This window comes from Dasypus novemcinctus, chromosome 1 (genome assembly GCF_030445035.2).
Source record: "Dasypus novemcinctus isolate mDasNov1 chromosome 1, mDasNov1.1.hap2, whole genome shotgun sequence".
NCBI classification, from domain to species: Eukaryota; Metazoa; Chordata; class Mammalia; order Cingulata; family Dasypodidae; genus Dasypus; species Dasypus novemcinctus.
The window spans coordinates 90,585,656-90,598,780 of record NC_080673.1 but is presented as its reverse complement, the minus strand read 5'-3'; the positions used below and the strand labels follow the sequence as shown (position 1 = coordinate 90,598,780).

The following is a 13,125-nucleotide window of genomic DNA, read 5'->3' as shown; positions in this document are numbered from 1 at the left end:
GAAATAAATGCAAAATTAGGAAATATCTTGAGACAAATGAAAATGAGATTACAGCATGCCAAAACTTATGGGATACAGTTAAGGCAGTGCTGAGGGTGGAATTATAGCTCTAAATGCTTTTCATTAAAAATGAAGAAGGACTTCAAGTCAGAGAGTTTTCCTCAAAACTAGAAGAACAAACTAAACCCAAGCAAGCAGAAGGAAGGAAATAACAAAGATGAAAGTGGAGCTAAATGAAATAGAAAACAAACAAACAAAAATTAGAATCAACAAAACCAAAAGTTGATTCTTTAAAGGATCAATAAACTTGACAAACCTTTAGCCAGACTGATGAAGAAAAAAGAAGAAAGTATACAAATAACAAAAATCAGAAATGATAAGGGAGACTTTACTGCTGATCCTGCTAAAATAAAAAGGACTATAAGAGGATACTATGAACAGCTGTATGCCAATAAATTAGATAACCTAGATGAAATGGACAAATTCTTAGAAATAGACAAACTGCCTACGTTGTCTCAAGAAAAAATAGAAGATCTCAAAAAACTAATTTCTAGTAATAACTTGAATCAGTAATCAAAGACCTCCCAATAAAGAAAAGCCCAACATCATCAGATGGCTTCACAGGGGAATTCTATCAAACCTTCCAAGAAGATTTACTTCCAATTATGCTCAAACTCTACCAGAAAATTGAAGAGGAGGGAACACCCTGTAATTAGTTATATGAGGCCAACATCACCCTCATACCAAAGTCAGGTAAAGATAACACAAGAAAGAAAAACTACAGACCAGTATTTCATATGAATATAGATGCAGAAATCCTCAACAAAATGCTAGCAAACCAAATCAATCTGTATTAAAGAATTATACACCATGATCAAGTGGGATTTATCCTTAGTATACAAAGTTGGTTCACCATAACAGAACCAGTTAGTACCATGAAGGGGGAAAACACACACACACATAATCGCAACCATCCCAATTAATTCAGAAAATGCACTTGACAAAACCCAAGTTTGTTTTGTTCTAAATTGCTAAAATGTAAGGCAAGGTCTCTTATTCTGTGTGTGTGTCTGTGTGCACGCGGCGGGCTGGTGTCAGATCATTAAACAGAATAAGTTATTATGGTATAAGGTGGTAATGTCTTAAAAGGGAACTAAATAAAGTGCTGTGAGGCCCAGAGAAGTCAAGCAGGCTTCACAGGGGATGTGACATCTGAGCAGGGCTTTGAAGGATAAAGAGGAGTCTGCCAGGTGAAAGTTGGGGTGAGAGGAATTTGCTGGACCTGCAAAGAAAGGGTACTGCAAGTACAAAGGCTCGGGAGTTGGAAGGACAGGGAGTGATCAGGGCTGGTTTAATCTGGTGTGGCCAGGTCATAGGCAGTGTGGGGTTCAGTCTCAAGGCTGGGGCCAGACAAGCACTGTCTGCCCAGCTAAGGCATCATGGACCTGTCCAGCTAAGGGACCTGGCTTTAACCTTGTGGACAGCAGGGAGCCAGCAAACGTGTTAAGTAGGAGAATGACATGGCAGCAATGAGGAGGCAGGGCTGCAGAGGGAGCAACAGACTGCCAAAAGACCGAGAAGACAGACATTGTCCACAGCAAAATGCCCAGCACCTACTCCAAGGCAGGAGGGTGTGGGGGGGCACTTGTGGCCACCAGCAGGAGAGAAGTGGAAGGAGTCTTTGGGCTGCAGAAAGGGAGTCAGCAAGGGCCTGGGGCCACTTGCTTGTCAGGGCTAGACTCCTTCCTTAAATAATAGGGAAAGAAAGAGGTGACAGAAATTCACTTGACAGAACCCAAAAACCTTTCTTGATAAAAACACTTAAAACACTAGGAATATAAGGAAACTTCCTCAATTGTTATTCAGCATTGTACTGGAAGTTCAATGCATGTGAAATGATATCTCATTGTGGGTTTGAGCACAGTGAGCAATTGCGGCAATTAAGCAAGGAAAAAAATAAAAGGCATCCAGATTGGAAAGGAAGAAGTTAAACTTCCCCTATTTGCAAATGGCATGATCCTGTATACAAAAACATCTTGAAAATACACAACAAAATCCTTAGAGCTAATAAATGAATTCAGCAAAGTGGTGTCGTACAAGATCAACACCCAAAAATGTAGTGTTTACATATACAAGCAATGAACAATTGAAAGGAAAAAATTCCATGCACATTAGCAACTTAAAGAATCAAATATCTAGGTATAAATCTAATCATGGATATAAAGTATTTGTACAGAGAAAACTATAAAATATAGCTAATAGAAACCAACAAAGACCTAAATAAATGGAAGGGCATTCCATGTGTATCATGGAATACTAAAAATCATTAAGATGTCAGTTCTTCCAAAGCAATTTATATTCAATTGCAATCTGAATCAAATTTCCAACATCCTTTGCAGAAATGGAAACGCCAATCATCAAATTTATATGGAAAGCTACAGGGCTCTGAATAGCTAAAGCCATCTTGAAAATGACGTTAGAGAATTCACATTTCCCAATCTTAAAACATTACAAAACCACAGTAATCAAAAAACAGCATAGTCCTGGCACAAGGACAGACACAGACAAATGGAACTGAATTGAGAGCACAGAAATCAACCCTCACCTGTATAGACAACTGATTTTTAACAAAGTGTAAAGTCCACTTAATTGCAAAAGAAGAGTCCTTTCAACAAATGGTGCTGGCAAGCTGGATCTCCATTTACAACAATAACAAAAAGGAGGACTCCTACTTCACACTTTTACAAAAATCAAATAAAAATGGGTCAAAGTCCTAATTATAAGAGCCAAAACTGTCAAACTCCTAGAGAAAACATAGAGAAGCATCATCAGGACCTTTTATTAGGCAGTAGTTTCCTAGATTTTAATCCCAAACCACAAGAAAAGAAAAAATAGATAAATGGGATCTCATCAAAATTAAATACTTTCGCACTTTGAAAGTCTTTATCATGGGAAGCGGATTTGGCCCAATGGATAGGGCATCCGCCTACCACATGGGAAGTCCAAGGTTCAAACCCAGGGCCTTCTCACCCATGTGATGAGCTGGCCCACATGCAGTGCTGATGCACGCAAGGAGTGCCATGCCACACGGGTGTCCCCCCGCATAGGGGAGCCCCATGTGTAAGGAGTGTGCCCCATAAGGGGAGCCGCCCAGAGTGCAAAAGTGTAGCCTGCCCAGCAATGGCTCCACACAGATGGAGAGCTGACGTAGCATGATGACACAACAAAACAAGACACAGTTCCAGGTGTCGCTGACAAAAATACAAGCAGGCACAGAAGAACACACAGCGAATGGACACAGAGCAGACACCTGGGGGGCGGGGTGAGAAATAAATCTTTTAAAAAAGAAAGAGACTTTATCATGAAAGTAAAACTAAAATCTACACAATGGGAGAAAATAATTTGAAACCACATATCCAATAAAGACTTAATATCCAGACTGTATAAAGATGTCCTTGTACTTACAAAGGACAACCCAGTTAAAAAATGAGCAAAGACATCTCTCCAGAGAATATCCACAAATGACCAGAAAGCACATGAAAAGATACTCAACATTATTAGCCATCTGGGAAATGCAGTAAGACATACAATGAGGTACCATTTCACACCCAGCAGAATGGCTGCTATTTTAAAAAATGGAAAATAAGAAGTGTTGGAGAGAATGTGAAGAAATAGGAACACTTATTCATTGCTGATAACAATGTAAAATAGTGCAGCTGCTGTGGAAGACAGTTTGGAAGTTCCTCACAAAGCTAAGCATAGAACTGCCGTATGACCTACCAATCGCACGTCTAGATTTATATACCCAAAAGAATTGAAAGCAGGGCCTCAAACAGATGTTTGCACACCCAGTATTCATACTGGCATTACTCAAAATTGCCAAAAGATGGAAGCAACCCAAGTGTGCATCAATGGATATACATACATCATATGTATTCATCAATGAATGAATGAATAAATAAAATATAGTATATACATATGATAGAATATTACTGAGCTGTAAAAAGGAATGAAGTCCTGTTACATGCAACAATATGGATGAACCTTGAAAACATCGTGTTGAGTGAACTAGGCCAGACACAGCAGGACAAAAATTGTATGATCTCACCCATACGAAATAATTAGAAAAAGCAAATTCTTAAGAGCCAAAATCCAGAATATAGTTTATCACAGGACAGGTTGGGGATGCGGAATGGGAAATTAATGCTTAAAATGTACAGGGTTCTTATTTGGAATGATGGAACTGTTTTGATAATGGATAGTATTAATTGTAGCAGAAACTTATTAACTTAATTAACAACACTGATATATATATATGAATGTGAGTAAAAGGGAAAATGTTAATTATATATATAGTAACAATAAAAAGTAAAAAAAAAAAACTCCATGTAACTAAACTATACAGTGAATCCCACATTATAGTTAATAGTACAATTATAAAAATATGATGTCATCAGTTGTAATAAATATCTCATACTAATGCATGTTGTCATTAATAGGGTGGTATATGGGAATCCTGTATTTTATGCACAGTTGTTCTGAAAATCCACGAGTTCTCTAATACAGAAAAAAAAAAAAGACAAAATTTTAAAAAATGTGCCATACATCCCATTATTAACTAAGTGTATTGGCATATATGAGCAGCCAGTTTTCTGTATATCACATATAAGTCACTTAGTCAAATGTTAGTATCCTATTATTTTTATATTCCTGGTGCTTTACAGATTGCTTCATATCTACTATCCCATGCAAGCCTCATAAGAACATCAAAAAGAATACATAGGGCATTTTTTCTCTTTTCATTTTTCAGAAGAGAAAATTGATGCGTGTAACTTACCAAATTTGTCTCCAAATCATGTTCCTTGCTGATAATAGAATGTTCCTGTGCAGATAGCTTTTAACTTTTAAGTCAATTTACCTAATTCTTTTTAGTATTCAAAATTATTCAATGAAAGGTACTGCATATACCTATTCCTTTTTTATATTACAGTTTAAAATTAACCTAAAATGTACTTTAAACCCCAGTTCTAATATTGGTGTTGAGATCTAGGTATGACCTCTGTAGCACTGACTTTAGAGTGATTGTGACTCTCCATGAAATATTTGTTGAGTGAATGAATGAATGAGAAAATTATATTGTATTATCCATGTGATCTATTGTCAAATTTTATCATAAATCACTACTTGAATTTTCTATTAATCTTATAGATTTTAATTGAACACATAATATAAATTCTTATACCACATATTTATTAGAGTGCTTTTCATTTTTATTGCCTTATATAATATTGCAGGTAGTATTTTCTGTGCCTTTGTTTATTTATCTGTAGAATCTCCATTGGATAAACTGAGGCACAGAAAAGCTTAGTGACTTGCTAAGTAGTGACCCAAGCTGTTGAGTCCTTCTTCTGAGTGTTTCATACAGCTGTGTTGTACAACATTATAACTTATAAAAATCATTAAAATGGAAAGTATCTTAAAGTAGTCTAATACTGAGATATGATAGATGCAATCATTGAAGTATGACATATTAACATTTCAATCAATCTAAAATTTATATTTGCATTTTTGAGTACTTTTAGTAGTTTGATATCTGTTCTTCTCTATGGCACCATCACATATATTTGCCTGAATTTTATTCCACTCATCAGCTCCATATTCTCTTCACTGTGATCCCTGTTCTTATTAATAGAAATTCATACATGATTTTTTAAATCTTTAAACATCAATCTTTTTATTTTTTTACTCAGGTCAGGAATTTTCCTAATTCAACCAAACATCCTTTTTTTCAAAATTGCAAAAGGCAGCTCTAAGAAATATCATTCTAAACTTACTAAATATTTTGGTTTTCCTTTTAGGTGTTGACAGTTCTTCTACCACAAGCAGTGCTTCTCCAATGCCCAATAGTTATGATGCCCTGGAAGGAGGCAGCTATCCAGGTAATTTGTCGTTTTGTGTTTGCTTTTCGAATTCATTCATTTTAAAATGTATCAGGCACCAACTGCTTTTCAAATAGAAAAACAAACGTTTCATAAATGTTTTTTTCTTTTTTATTACAGAAGTTACAGGTTTATAAAAAGTCATGAGAAAAATATAGCATTCTGAATATATACCTCCTCACACACAGGTTTTCCTATTATTAACCTTTTACATTAGTGTAACAGGCTATATTTTAAAAAGAAAAAAAGAGACATTTTTCTAATATTTCTTAGTCTTTAATAATGTTAAGTGTCATAGAACTACTGTGAATACAGTTTCTAGACTTAAGTTTATTATTTTATTTTTGCTATAATGGTTTTATCTTTTTCCTTTCTCTAAAAGATATTTGATTAGAAAATAATTCTGCTCTTCTTTTTTTTTTTTTTTTTTTTTTCTGCTAACTGGTTAAATAAATGTCCTCTTTCTGTTCTTCTGCTTAGGTCCTTGAATTCCTTCCAAATAGCATCTTAATATAAATATTCTTTGACTCTTTATTTTTCCTATTGTTTCTGGCTGCCTCTGCCAGATAAATAGGTTAGCTAATTTGGGGGGTAGGTTTTGGAGACATCAACTTTAACCATATCTGGCAGCAACTTATTTTAGTTATTACTTAAGGGAAAAGGAGTGATGGGTAGTATTCAAAGAAAAAAATATACAGAACTTTTAATATTTGATAGTCACGTCATTATAATATCTTGTGCTATGATATTCCTTTTTCTTCATCTCCTATTACAACCACACCTTCTCTTGCCCTGTTTTTTTAAATGACTCTAGACTTTAGACCTAATGGAACAAATAATATTGCCTGTCTTTATTTCTTTTCACTTTGATAGTAGTCCAGGATAGAGTTTGATTGAAGTTGGAGTGTCCTGAAGAACTAAGCACACTGTCTTACTGCCCCCATAGTATGTATCAGTAGAAAACTTTAATCTTTCATGAGCTCTAAAATCTATCTTAAGTGAAATATCCACTTGGTTTTAATTAAATGTAATCAAATTTGGTAAATCTAGTCACCAAATTTTAATTTCATTACTGTGCTTATTATGTGAATGACTTTGGACAAGTTTTCTGGCTAGTTATACTCCATCAAAATTAAGGAAAGATGTGAATATATGTAGTAGTAACATTAGATGAGTAGTAAGTTTTGTTTGATAATCATGTACTTATTGAACTCCATGTCAAGTGTTAGGATAAAGCTTGGAACTATAGACACATGAAACATTATCCCTTTTCTGAGTAAGGGGAGAATACTTAGACCTCCATGTTTATGACTCAAATTCTTTACTTCTCATGTGGATAACTATTGTATGGCCCCATCACCATGAGGAGGGACAAGCTTTTAAGCAATATGGCACTGCATTGAAGGTCTTGTCTTTTACTTTTACTTTTAGAGGTTGCCAGAGCATCAAAATCTGACACTTGCCCCTAAAACAGGACAAATGATAGATAGCAGAAAGTATAGGAGTGTATCTTCAAAATTAGAAACACTGGAGTCAGTAGAGAAATATGATTCCTCAAGAAACTTATAAAAAATAGATTTTGCTATGTCAGAGGCTTTTATGAACATGTATTTGCAGAGTCTTATTTCTGTTGAGGTATATCATTTTTATATGAAAGAAATAAGTAATATACATTATATAAATAAAAGTCAATATACCAAATTATTAATAATGCTTATACATGCCTATGGATAATTTTTAGTGTTTTGTTATTGTTGTCATTGTTGTCGTTGTTATTCTCGTTCTTGTTCTTGTGAAGTTTCCATTTTCTACAATTTTTTCACAATTGTAATCAAGTATAGGTTTTGGTTTTAAATAGAATATTCTTTCATTAAATAACTTTTATTTTGCATGACTATATATCAGACATTGTTCTAGTAGCTGGGCAAGTTCTAGATACTACCTTTTGTACTTTAATCACAGCTCTGCCTCTGCCAAATAATGCAAACTTCTAGGAGATTGTACAAATACACCACTCCACTGACTTTTACAATTCCTGGCAAGATCAGATAAGAAACAAGTTAGAGAAAAGAGTAGTTGACACCATTTTTATTTCATTGCTTTGCTTTGTTTTCTGCTTCTTAGCCCTATTCCTGTTGAAAAATAAAAGAAAAACTGTCTTAGCTACATATAAATTTTTAAAGTTCCTATCTGTTAGAAATACAACTGAAATATTTGTCAGTGAAATCATACTAAATATGGGGCTTGCTTCTAAGTGCTCCTGTAAAAAAGGAGGAGGAGGTATAGGAACAACATGTAAAACAAGATTAGCAAAATAGTAATTATTGAAGCAAGGGATGAGTATGTGAGAGTTCATTGTTCTTTTCTCTCTACTTTTGTATGTTTGAAATTGTTATTGATAAGTTTGTAAAGTTAAAGGAGAATACCGAAGGTCTAAATCACCCAGGAGTCAAGCCTTTATTGAACCCTGATTCTTGGGTGTCAGCACTGTTTTTCCCTTTGTTAGATATGCTTTCTTCATCAGCCAGCAGTCCTGCTCCTGATCCTGCCCCTGAACCTGATCCTGCTCCAGCTCCAGCTCCTGCTGCTCCTCAGCCTGCAAAAGTGGCTAAACCTTTTGGCTATGGTTATCCAACTCTTCAGCCTGCTTATCAGAATACTACAGCACCACTTAATTCTGGAGTACAGCCTAATAACCCAGTATATTCTGGATTCCAGCAGTATGCTCAAGTATGTATTTAGTCATGTAAAAGACAATTGCATTTTGAAAAATTGTGAGGCTATTATCAAATCTAAGAAATTCCTGGTGATTCAAATAGAGCATAGGAACAAATACAGATAAGTGTGGATCAAACATACGTGGAATTTGATCCCAGTTTTTGTGTTCATATGTAAAAAAAGATAAGTTATAAATATCAAATTTTTAAATGATAAAATTAAATGTTAAGGTTTGCTTTTTAAAAAAATTCTATGTTACTAAGCTGGCTTTTCCCTTGGAAATCACTTGGTATAAATGTGGTATGGAACTTTTGTCCCAGTTCTCAACTTGAAGAAATCCCCGTGATATATAACTGTGGCAAAGGCCTCCAAACACATAAATGCTCATCAGTACCTGTTCTCATTAGCTACTGCTAATGAACCATCTCATTAATATAATATCAGTTCAATAGTAGAGAACAATTAAGTATTTTAAACTGATATTTGTTGAGAGAAAGTAAAATATAGGGAACTATAGTGTTATTAGATTATCCTTACAGAAATTTCATCTTATAGTGGGCTAAGAATAAAAATTAGAGGAAATTAGGGAAGTCATTTGATTCTGGAATTTAACGTTAGAATTATGGGGGAAAAGGAAAACTGGGAGCACTGCCTCCTATTTTGTTAGATATACTTTATGGCTCCATTAGTACAGACAAAACACTTTATAATTTAATCTTGTCTGATTCTTTTGTACTTTAGGCAGATTCCTAATTTTGGTCATAATGTAATTTATTTCTACATTTTAATGAGAAGAAAATCAAGTTCAAAGAAAGAATCTGATTCTTGTAAACTAGTTGGTGGAAGAGGAAAAACAAATTTATTTTAAAGTAGTAAGTGGTCTTCCATAATGATATAGGACAGAGGTTCACAAACAATAGTCCTTGTGCAATCTGGCCTGCTGCTATTTTTGAAAATAAAGTTTCATTGGAATACTGCCATATCCATGTCTTGTCTATAGTTGCTTTTCTACTATAGTGATAGAGATGGGTAGTTGAAGCAGAAACCATGTAGCTTTCAAAACTTTAAAGTATTTACTATCTGAGCCTTTACAGAATTGGAAGGTTTATTCTTTTTCCATTTGATTTGGGAGATTATTTTGGAAAAATTAAGAACTTGTCTTTGGGAATAAAAGTAAAAATTAATATTCAGTATGCTAAGTTTTTTTATAACCTCATTCTATTCTTCTGACAAGAGTCCTGTTTATACCATAAGGCTAGAACAAGGATCCAGGGGAAGATGGATAAAGGGGACATTGGTAGACTAAACAGTAATGTGGGTTATTAATCACAGTTGAAATAAGCATCATAAAACCATAGTATTTAAAAGTAGACTGTTAGGGAATGGATGTGGCTCAAGCAGTTGGGCTCCCGTCTACCATATAGGAAGTCCAGGGTTCAATGCCCAGGGCCTCCTAGTGAAGGCAAGCTAGCCCGAGGGGCAAGCCGGCCCACACAGCGTGCCACCCCATGCAGTAGTGCCACCCTGTGCAGGAGCGCCAGCTAACAAGGAGAGCTGGCACAGCAGGATGACATAACAAGAGACACAGGGGAGAGACAATGGGAGACATAGCAAAACAGGGAGCTGAGGTGGCGTAAGAGAATGATCGCCTCTCTCCCACTCCAGATGGTCCCAGGATCGGTTCCCAGAACCACCTAGTGAGAATACAAGCAGACACAGAAGAACACACAGTGAATAGACACAGAGAGCAGACAATGGAGAGGAGAGGGGAGAAATAAATAAATAAACTTTTTTTTTTTTTAAAGTAGACTCTTAGGGGAATGGGTGAAGCTCAGTGGTTGAGTTCCTGCTTCCCATGTATGAGGTCCTGGATTCAATCCCCAGTGCCTCTTTAAAAAAAACAGTAGACTGTTTTTTGGGGTTTTTTTTTTTGTTTTTTTAAATAATATTATTTTTTAAAGATTTATTTATTTATTTATTTCTCTCCCCTTCCCCCCCACCCCGGTTGTCTGTTCTCTGTGTCTGTTTGCTGCGTCTTCTCTGTCCGCTTCTGTTGTTGTCAGCAGCACAGGAATCTATTGTGTCAGCTTGTTGTGTCAGCTCTCCGTGGGTTCGGCGCCATTCTTAGGCAGGCTGCATTTTCTTTCACGCTGGGCGGCTCTCCTTACAGGGCGCACTCCTTGAGCGTGGGGCTCTCCTACCGGGGGGACACCCCTGCGTGGCAGGGCACTCCTTGCGCACGTTAGCACTGTGCATATGCCAGCTCCACACAGGTCAAGGAGGCCCGGGGTTTAAACCGCAGACCTCCTATGTGGTAGGCGAATGCCCTAACCGCTGGGCCAAGTCCGCTTCCCAACAGTAGACTGTTAAAGATCATCCACTTCTACTGAAGTATAACATTAAAAATAAATAAATAATATAAAATATATTATTTTAAAACATACAAATCATAGCATACAACTTGATGGATTTCTACAAATTGAACACACTCATTTAATTAGCAGCTAGAAGCCTCTCATGATTCTTCTAGTCACTAATCACCCAGACAAGAGTATCCACTATTCTGATTTCTAATACTATAGTTTAACATTGCCTATTTTTTAAGCTTTATATTGAGTGAAATTCTACCAAATGCACTCTTGTGTCTAGAGTCATGTGCTCAATGTTATGCTTACTGTGTTGTTATAGTTCATTCATTCTCATTGTTTTACAGTACTCCATTATGTGAATATGCTGAAATTTATTCTGTTGTTGATGGGCATTTGAATAAACTTCCAGTTGTGGACCATTATGAATAGTGTAACTATGAAATTTTCTGCACATGTACTGTAGTATACCTAGGGGTGGAATTGCTGGTTCCTGGAGTATCCATATGTTTAATTGTAACAGTTTCTGCCAAATAGTTTTCCAAAGTGGATGTTCCAGTTTATTCCTCCCCCGGCAGTGGGTGAGAGTTCCAGTTGCTTCACATCCTTGTGAATATTTGGAATTCTGACTTTTTATATTAGACTCTCCAGGCTCCTCCTTTTCATTTTGTAAGAGAGGAAATTGAGACCCAGATAAGTAAAATCATCTCTCCAAGACCAGATTTGGTTCTGGGAATGCAAAAAACCTTGGAGTTCAGATTTAAGCACTTTATTTTCTCTTTAGTAGGGACACATGCAGTAGAAAATCAAATCAGGTTTAATATATGTATCTCTCTAAGGAAGATTACAAAGCAGTGGTTTTTTTTTAGGAGGTGCAGGGATTTTTTAGGATTGACTCCAAGACCCTTGTACATGGAAAGGAGGAGCTCAACCACTTGAGCTGTATCTGCTTCCCTTGTGATTTATTTTTGTCTAGCCTGAATTTAAAATATTTTTTGAACCCTACTGTTCCGGGGTCAGTGAGCAATATAAGCACATATCTAAGACCTTTTTGGTTTCTTACTTGTTCACTAAAATAAAGATTATAGATTCTCGTCTAAGATTAACATCATCTGTAAAGAAGCCATTTGTTTTTGTAGTCCTAGTTAAGATAATAGTATCTTGCCTTCTTATTTTAAGCAGCCTTCTATTAGAAAAATTGAAGTGCCTTTAAATGTTGCACTTAGTGTAACCCACTGTGAGAGTTTCTTTGGTTTCTTTAATTTTTCCCCCAACTTGACATTTTGTTTTTAATTTTGGTGTTTTGGGGTTTTTTACATTTGAGAAATACGTAATTTTTTCTGTAGTCATATTATAATTTATTTTGTTGGTTTTTTCTTTGTTTGTCTCCTTTAAAAGGTCTTCCCAACTCTGGGATTAGGAAAATATTACAGCTGTGTGTTTTTTAGTTCTTCGTAATTTCACTTTTGCATCTTTAATCCATATAAGGTTTTATTTTGGTACAAAATGGAAATAAATCTCATTTATCCCCAAAAAATGATTAGCCCTTAGTTATTTCATTGTCATTTATTAAATAATTCTTTTCTCATGGATGAAATATCACACCTTTATTTATACCCTAAATTCTTATGGGCTTGGCTCTACAATCAATTTTGTCTCATCTATTACAGCCCTACTGAAAATTCGGAGAATATTTTTATTACCCTGTGTTTTTTCCCCTTAACATCATCAGCTCAATTACTGTTGACATTTTGCCATACTTGTTTCATCTCCCCTTTTACCCTTCTTGCTTAGATTTCAAAGTTAATCTCAGGAAGAAATTTAAAAAGGAGCATTGCTTCCATAACCACGATACCAGTGTTATAGCCAACAAAATGACTGATATTTTCTAAAGATCTTTAAAATTCAGTGCAGGTGCTGATTTCCCTGATTTGATTCAGAAATGCCTTTTTGCAGTTGGTTTGTTCAAATCAGGATTCAAACAAGGTCTGAATCCCGACATAATTTGCTTACGTCTCTTAATTCTCTCTCTTTTTTTTAAAGATTGATTGATTGATTTACCACCACCGCCCCCACCCTCTTTATGTGCGCTCTGTGTCCAT

The 13,125-nt window shown here is 35.6% G+C and overlaps 1 protein-coding gene across 4 annotated transcripts in view; it reads left to right on the top strand.

The window, feature by feature from the left end:
- The window catches only part of SEC24B (SEC24 homolog B, COPII coat complex component), a 113,741-nt gene that overhangs the window by 65,572 nt on the left and 35,044 nt on the right, over positions 1-13,125 (top strand). For 2 of the 4 annotated variants that reach the window (XM_058294265.2, XM_058294274.2), the window contains 2 exons: positions 5,859-5,939; positions 8,446-8,669. In XM_058294265.2, the coding sequence (XP_058150248.1) occupies positions 5,859-5,939; positions 8,446-8,669 (305 nt within the window). The remainder of the gene's footprint in view (positions 1-5,858; positions 5,940-8,445; positions 8,670-13,125) is intronic. The other 2 variants (XM_058294283.2, XM_058294270.2) reach the window with 1 other exon arrangement.